Source organism: Myxocyprinus asiaticus, chromosome 21, assembly GCF_019703515.2.
Source record: "Myxocyprinus asiaticus isolate MX2 ecotype Aquarium Trade chromosome 21, UBuf_Myxa_2, whole genome shotgun sequence".
Taxonomy (NCBI): domain Eukaryota; kingdom Metazoa; phylum Chordata; class Actinopteri; order Cypriniformes; family Catostomidae; genus Myxocyprinus; species Myxocyprinus asiaticus.
The window spans coordinates 12,628,602-12,637,500 of NC_059364.1; the positions used below are offsets into that span (position 1 = coordinate 12,628,602).

General features: G+C 41.0%; 1 protein-coding gene across 1 annotated transcript; it reads left to right on the forward strand.

Annotated features, from left to right (window-relative positions):
* Positions 1-266: 266 nt before the first annotated feature.
* Positions 267-4,822, forward strand: LOC127411665 (serine/arginine-rich splicing factor 5-like). The gene is made up of 8 exons (XM_051647378.1): positions 267-411; positions 966-1,110; positions 1,199-1,269; positions 2,358-2,474; positions 2,574-2,643; positions 3,828-3,901; positions 3,989-4,096; positions 4,196-4,822. Exons 2-8 carry the CDS (start codon positions 985-987, stop codon positions 4,419-4,421), a joined length of 792 nt encoding a protein of 263 aa, XP_051503338.1. The 5' UTR covers positions 267-411; positions 966-984; the 3' UTR covers positions 4,422-4,822.
* Positions 4,823-8,899: the final 4,077 nt, after the last annotated feature.

The window sequence follows — 8,899 nt, forward strand, 5'->3', positions numbered from 1 at the left end:
AAAGTAATTTACACCCCATGCTTCCAAAACGATACCAAGAGAGGAGACCCACTGTGTTAGTGTGACTTCTGATATGTTCAACAGCGGTAATCAGGTCACGTGATGGCTTCGGTTTACGGTACTTTTCCAGACTGGATCAAACCAGTTCCAGCTGGAAAACTGTGTAAACGTGTAAAATGCTTAAATTATAAAATGCAACCAATAACCACCTAACAGGACTAAATGTAATTAAATTATATATAAGCACGTACATTGCTTGTGAGATGAGCCACCATTTGTTTGTGATATTTATACACGTTCACGAGCCCTGTATGCCCCTCCCCCTTTGCACGCGACACTCCTATAAATACTTGTGCGCGCGGTCGCGTTCCCCATTCTCGAGACCAGCGCCATTTTGACCTATAAGCAGAGGTAAGGACGAAGCAGATTTTTTTTTTCAAAATACTTAATATTTTCAGTTGATTTCTTTCTCTATTCGTTTATTTGAAGGTTGTTGGTCCGAAATGTGTCTGAGTTTAGCTGTAGACTGGTAAATGTTTCTGTTAAACATCGAGTAAATGTGTCTGCGCATGTCGGCGGGGCCTGTTGGACCACCCGACGGATCTGTGTTTGCCACTTCAGTCCGAGTTATTCGCTTGAATTTGAATTTTATTTTTTTAGGTTGTCATTTGCTTTGTGGGTTACTTTTTGTTTGTCTTTTATAATGTCGTTTGAGTAGTTTGAAGGACACGAGGTTGCTAAACTTTGTTTATTCTTGTTTCAAGAAATGTCTGTCGTGTTTTTAGAAATGTTTTAATGATTTACGTGGACTCCTTGGACTTAATCAATGATTATCCAGCAATCAAGTTAATCTGTGACGATTGACTGTGTTATCAGCAGGGCGGCGCTCAAGTGCTGCTTTTCCTGCAATTCAAAGTACTTGTTGCCAGACTATTGATTATACTACCCTTCACGCTTTTTCTCAGAAATCCTTAAACCTTCATCATGAGTGGATGTCGTGTGTTTATCGGTCGTCTGAGCCCCCATGCACGTGAAAGAGACGTGGAGAAATTCTTCAAGGGCTACGGACGCATCCGGGAGATCAACTTGAAAAATGGTTTCGGCTTTGTGGTGCGTATCGATACCCTCTTGGGGATCTTTAGTTATGGGGTGTTGGCCTTATCTTTGTCTTACTGCCCCCTGCTGTCTCATTTTTCAGGAGTTTGACGACCACAGGGACGCAGATGATGCAGTGTATGAGTTGAATGGAAAAGAACTGTGCAGTGAGAGGTGAGACTGAATCCTGACCGGTTTACACGATCTGTCCTTGTGTAAAAGATTAAACATTTGCCATTGTGAAAAAGCGAAACGAAGTGTAAATGGCAGTATAAATACAGTATGGTAGAATGCAAATTAGGTGACAATGGTAGTGTAGTGCAACAATAGTTTAAAATAGGGATGGGCAATTTGAGGATTTGTAGTAGTGTACTCAAACATGCACACAAACCCAGTAATCAATTACTTAAAATTTAGTAATTGGGGTATGATCGATGTGTGAACTATATGGCATAATTGGGTTTTTGCAAACATCACTCTTATAGCCATTTCAAAATAAGCTGACTTCAACAACATTTGAACCTGCTTTTCCTATGCAGAAATTAGCACTGTTTAAACAACATCTAGATTAAAATAACAAACATTTGCTCTCGCACCGAGACGTACAGTCTTCTGAAGCTATACAATAACATGAGATGGTTGGTTCATCCAAAAATGAAATTTCTCATTTACTCACCCTCATGCCATCCCAAATGTGACTTCTTTTTTTTTTTCTTCTGCTGAACACGAGCGAAGATTTTTAGAAGAATATCTTTGCTCTGTAGGTCTATATAATGCAAGTGAATGTTTACCAGAACTTAAAGCTCAAAAAGCCCAAAGGCAGTATAAAATTAATCCATTAATATCCAGTGATTTAATCAGTGTCTTAAGCGATCCTGTTGGTTTTGGGTGAGAACAGACCAAAATATAACTTTCACTGTACATCTTGCCATTGCAGCCAACACAATCATGATTTTAAGCTTAATGACACTTCCTTAAGCGCCATGTGCATAGGAAGTGTAGTCTGCTTGATATCATGACTGTCTAGAGACTGCAATGGCAAGATGTACAGTAATGTCCCACCTGGATCTTTATAATTCGCTGAAAACTATCATTCATATTCTGGTAATTTCAGTGAAAAATGCAAATTTAGCTTCTTTTTGACTGTTACTAGTTAAATTATTTAAAGCTGAACGAGTAATCGATTAGTTGTAATTGTGCACGTCCCTAGTTTCAGGCTTGTTTCATGTGGTTGGTCTGTTTTAATTGTCCTTAACCTCCAGAGTGACCATCGAGCATGCCCGCTCTCGACGTGGAAGAGGTGGCGGGCCAGGAATGGGTGGTGGACGTTTTTCTCCACGCTTTGGAGGATATCGTCAGTCTCGCAGTGCAGGTTCCAGGTATGCCAGTTTTGTGGTTTCACATTTTACACCAGAGTATGATTTTTCTCATCCCTGAAAAAGGCCAATCAAACAATGAAACCTCTGATCCTTTCGCAGGTACGGCCCACCAGTACGCACGGAACACAGAATCATTGTGGAGAATTTGTCCTCCCGTATCAGCTGGCAGGTGAGCGCCGCCTTGTGATAGGAGCAGAGCAGTACGGCAGTCTGCTGTTGTAGCGTTTCAGCATCCCTGCATTTCTTTTGGCTTTGACACCAGTACAACACCACAACCTTTTACCTTTGTTACTGTGAAACACTTTCAATGTTACTGTGAGTAACCTGAATTCACAATTTCCTCTTCACCTCAGCCAAACCTTACTTAAGTGAAATTATTGTAATGTTGAAAGGTTCTCTAACCCAGACCCATGTTTTTCAAACCTTGTCTTTAACAGCTGTGCTCTGGTATTCTTTAATTGGAGTTGCATGCACAGCCTCCGAGGTGCATAGCGCCCTCCCCTGGTTGTGTTCTGAATAGTGTCCCTGTGGTGCCTCACCCGACACGCAGTGTCTGCTGGTCTAAGTCTTGGCTGGGTCCGTAGCTCCAGACAGAGCCGTAGCGCAGGATAGCCTTAGAGGAGCTGGGTAGCCGCTCTCTGGAGGGTCTGTGATGTCAGATCTGCTCCATCCTCCCGCTCTGCTGTTTGGGTCTAATTCTGTTGGTGCTGAAGCGGGGAGGGGTGCAGGGTTTTGGCCCCTCCCCCATCCCCTCTCTCTCTCTGGTGGGGTCTGTTCTTATGGAGGCCGGATGGGTCGAGTCCGAGGTCGTTTTAACGCTTCATTGCTTCCGTTTGCTATTTGGACAAGTGGCTCTTTGCTAATGCCTTCTATGGTTTTGAACGGTAAGTAGCTCATCACACTGGGTAGTTACATGGTAAAGAGGGTTCTGTCATTGAGCTGGAAAACGTTACACTTAAATCTGGCGTTAGTTTCTACCGTTCGCTGACAGGTTCCCGCCTTTAGATTACGATATGCGAAAATCTACCTCACAAAATGAGAACCTGTTCTCCAAACTAGTTTTTAGCCAAACCCCAGGCGTGTCTCCTCCAGAGTCGAGTTGCCGAAAACGCTCCGGTAGTTTTAAAACTGGAACAAATGCCACTTTGAAACGGCCACCGGTAAGATGACATCTGTTGTGGGAGCTTTCTACAGGTGCACACTGCAGCATCCGTGCACACTTTAGTTGTATGGATGGAGTTCTCAGAGCAGATGCTGCAGAATGCAGTGTATTTCATGTGTGAGTGCTAAGCTGCTGTGTGTGGGTCAGTTGTTTGGGTTTGTATGATGATGTCATTAATTTTTTTCCTGCAGGATCTGAAGGACTTGATGAGGAAGGTAGGGGAGGTGACCTTTGTGGATGCGCACAGGACCAATAAGAATGAAGGGTAAGAATTTTGTGGAATTATGCATACACAGACTGTGATCTTATTGTCAAGTGTGTGTATGTAATGCGTGCTGGCTGTGTTTTACAGGGTGGTTGAGTTTGCTTCCCACAGCGATATGAAGAATGCCCTTGATAAGTTGGATGGAACGGATCTGAATGGACGCAAACTCAAGCTGTACGAGGATCGCAAGAGGAAGTACGTAATGCACAATTGCACAGGACTCCATGACTGAGTTTTACTGTGTAGATTTTCTTAACTTTTTTTTTTTTTTTTTTTTTTTTTTTTTTCCTGTAGTAGGAGCAGGAGTCGTTCCCGTAGCAGGAGCAGCTCCCGTTCCCGGTCCCGTTCAGCCAGTCGGAGTCGTAGTCCTGAGCGTGGAAGCAAACGCTCTCGCAGCCGCTCAGCCAGTCGCACACCCGAGAAAAAGACTTCCAACAACCGCTCTCCCTCTCGCTCTCCGTCACCTGCTCCAAGGAAACAGAGTCGATCGCGGTCTGCCTCTGTGGAGAGTCAGCACTGAGTCAAATGTGTGTATGAGTGTGAGAGAGGCTGAGCTTTTTTCACTTATTAGTGTGGCATATGTCAAATATATGCTACTTTAGTGTAAATTACTGTGACTTGAATGAAAATGTTTGTATGAAGATATTTTGATTTGCTTTAATGCTGAAGAGCTGGGTGGGTTTAGTTGATTTATGAGACTAAACTTCAAGACTAAAGATTTTCACAAGGTCTTATTTCATTTGAATTTTTTATTTGGTGAATGACAAACCTGGAGTACTTCTGTAGAGAACTTTGTATGTAGGATTTGTTTTTCTAACTTGCCTGTTTTTTGTTGTTTTTAGTCTTGATGGTCGTTCATCAGATTTGTACCTGTATATACACTCTGTAATAAAGTATATTGGTATTTGGCAGAGGCAGATATAGGAGTGTATGCTTGCTTTATTAATGCACTAGGTGGTGCTTATTGTGTGGAAATGAGAAGTGTTAAGGCCAGCTATTTTCATAAACTCTGCTCTTTGTGGCTACAACATATTGGAAGTTATGTGTGCATTGAGTAGAGTCAAAATGACCATTTAAGTCCATTTTATTTTGGGTGTTGGTAGATTTCATGTGTACTAAAACGAGTTCAGATTGTCAGGTAAATATCTACGAGCTGTAATTCTACGACTGAATGTTGTACCATTTTGTCGACATTGATTTTAAAGGAGCAATATGTAGCATTGGTATCAAACATTAAAAATGCTACAGTCCAAATAAAATGAGTAGTCTACCCCTCCGCCCCAGACTCGAAGCTCACGCGGGTTGCCAGTTTGAGGACCTATAACAGGAACGAGCAAGCTACCAGTAGCGGTTTTAACCACCACGCATTTGCATGTGGCCACGGACGTTGGGGACGTAGGATAGCTGCAAAAAATGCTTAAGGGCTGGCATGTTGTTCTGGCTACACACGCGAATACGCTGTTATCAGCATCTTAGAGCGGTTCACGTTAGAAGACGCTGGGGTCGGGACAGGTGAGTTTTGTTTTTTAAGTAGGGTTCGGGTTTGTGATTTATGAAAAAAATATAGAGGCTGTCCGAACTTGTTTCGCGCACGCGCTCCCATTAACAGATACGCGCGAACGGATGAGTTAGGGGCTGTTCACACCGAAAGTGTTTTGCCTGCGTCTGCTCTGTCTTGCCATTGTTTTTCTGTGTAAACGCGCTGGACGAACGTCCATACCTGCTGCACTGCGTCTCGCTGTTTCTTCGGTGTCTTACGGAGGACTGGCACATTTTTAAGCCCTGTGTCAAGTTAATAAGAGCTTCAGGTTTAAAAAATGCGTACCGAGACACCTGCGTTCTGTATCAGACGTTGAACTGTCTGGTCTAGATAGTTTTTATTTTTTAACGCAGGTGTCACCAAGATTTAACATTCTGAACAAGTTCAGTTTGCTAAGAGGGGACTGCTACAATGTTTAACATTATTCCAGATTGTTCTGTAACAAGCAAAGTTTCAGCGCTTGATAAACAGCAATTTTTTTTCCCTTCTAGTGTGCTGAGGGGCTGCCGTGCTTTGTATGTTTATTGTTAGTTACGAATGTTGCCTACAATGCTTACATAAAATACAGCCTCAGCATCAGAATATAAGCTCCAGGTGAAAGTAAATAAGACAGGAATATATTACTGCTGTATACAACAAATCCTCAAAGTAATACAAATATATTATAATGGCAAGCTGGACAACAATAAATAATTGTTGGGTTATAAAATTTATAAATAACAACTGAATTCCAAAATGTTACTGGGTGAAGTAGTAGGTTTTGCACACCCTGTTCAAATAAAGTGTTTTGTAAACATATGTAGGTAAATATAGCTTTTTTTTTTTTTTATTACTGTATTGTGGAAAAACTGGAAAACATTAATTATCTTTAACTAGATTTTTATTTCATTAAACATTTTGAATGTACTTGGCTACAATGGTTGATAGGATAAATTTAAAAAATGCAAAAAAAAAAAAAAAAAATATAAATGGGGCCCCAGCTTGGTCAGTTGCTTGGGGCCTCAGAAACCTGCAAGCGAGGAGCCTTACACTGTAAGTTGATCAGTTAATGTATAGGTTTGCAATGTTTTTATTGTTTGCAAATTATAAACCAGCTCATGTGGATTTTTTTTTTAACCCTGTCAATGTTATATGTATTGCTGGCTTCCATGGCTGCAGCGCGATGTATTTGCCGCTAACTTGTTTCAAATCTGGCAACCTGGGGTGTTGAAATACTATTGGGAAATGGGCAGTGGGCGGGATCACACAGGCCAAAACACAAACAGAAATTCCGGCCCGGAACGGACATTTCAAAGTAGAATATATTGGCTGTAGCATTGTTATCGAAGAAGCCAATATTTCAGCTTAGCATGTTTCCTAAATCTCTGATAACATATGATAATTGCATACTTTAGTACAGTAAATATATTACATATTGCACCTTTAAAAGCTACATCACTCAGTAGCTGTCTATGAAAATCAATACTGTGCACAGAGAGGCCCCAGCACTGAGAAATGAGTTATTGATTTACTCAATAGTCTACGTATTTCCCCACAATGATACGCACACTGGAAACCTGTATATATTGACCTCTATTGCTATGAGGATGCTGGTGTCAAAGAGTGAGAAGTATGAATAGGAGATGATATTGTATCCTCCGCAGTGTCCAATGAAAAAACACCCCCCTCCTCAATGCTTCTCTACCTATCTATTTTTTTCTTTTAGCCCATAAAGCTGATGTCCTCAGTACACTGCGACAATCTCGCCCTCAAGGGCAAACTGATAAAATCAAACTCCAAACAAAGTTCTGACCTGCTTTGAGCATGGCCGGGTCTAATGGGGGCTGGGGTTGGGGGCATTGCCCCTCAGATTTTCTTGTGCTTCAGTCAAAAGTTGAAAAAAAAAAACTCATCAAAAATCTCTTGCAGCCTGTTGCCATGATATTTTTTTATTTTTCTCAACTTTTCATTTTTACTGCATAGCACCGGTGAACAAATTATTAGTTTCTTTCGTTATTTAAAAAAATGGAAAGAAGCTAACAATAGTGATATAATTATTGTATTGCACAAATAAGTGCAATTACAAATGTTACATATTTTAGGATTATGAAATGCACATTTAACATTTAAACATTAATTTTGAGTTGGGAAAACAGATGTAAACTTACACTACTAATATTACTAATACAGCTGAAGTCAGAAGTTTATATAAACTTAGGTTGAAGTCATTAAAACAAATTTTTTAACCACTCCACAGATTTCATATTAGCAAACTTATACTTTTGTCGTTTAGGACATCTTCTTTGTGCATGACATGAGTAATTTTTCCAACAATTGTTTACAGACAGATTGTTTCACTTTTAATCGACTATATCACAATTCCAGTGGGTCAGAAGATTACATACACTAAGTTAACTGTGCCTTTAAGCAGCTTGGAAAATTCCAGAAAATGATGTCAAGCCTTTAGACAATTAGCTTCTGATAGGAGGTGTACTGAATTGGAGGTGTACCTGCGGATGTATTTTAAGGCCTACCTTTAAACTCAGTCCCTCTTTGCTTGACATCATGGGAAAATCAAAAGAAATCAGCCAAGACCTCAGAAAAAAAATTGTGGACCTCCACAAGTCTGGTTCATCCTTTGGAGCAATTTCCAAACACCTGATGGTACCACATTCATCTGTACAAACAATAGTACACAAGTGTAAACACCATGGGACCACGCACCCATCATACCGCTCTGGAAGGAGACGCATTCTGTCTCCTATAGATGAACATAGTTTGGTGTGAAAAGTGCAAATCAATCCCAGAACAACAGCAAAGGACCTTGTGAAGATGCTGGAGGAAACAGGTAGACAAGTATCTATATCCACAGTAAAACGAGTCCTATATCGACATAACCTGAAAGGCTGCTCAGCAAGAAAGAAGCCACTGCTCCAAAACCGCCATAAAAAAGACTACAGTTTGCAAGTGCACATGGGGACAAAGATCTTACTTTTCGGAGAAATGTCTTCTGGTCTGATGAAACAAAAATTTGTCCATAATGACCATCATTATGTTTGGAGGAAAAAGGGTGAGGCTTGCAAGCCGAAGAACACCATCCCAACCATGAAGCATGGGGGTGGCAGCATCATGTTGTGGGGCTGCTTTGCTGCAGGAGGGACTGGTGCACTTCACAAAATAGATGGCATCATGAGGAAGGAAAATTATGTGGATATATTGATGCGACATCTCAAGACATCAGCCAGGAAGTTAAAGCTCAGTTGCAAATGGGTCTTCCAAATGGACAATAACCCCAAGCATACCTCCAAAGTTGTGGCAAAATGGCTTAAGGACAATGAAGTCAAGGGATTGGAGTGGCCATCACAAAGCCCTGACCTCAATCTGGTAAAAAAAAATTGTGGGCAGACCTGAAGCAGTGTGTGCGATTAATGTTCCTTTTAGTAGGCTACTATGAAAATTGTTAATACTTTATAATTACT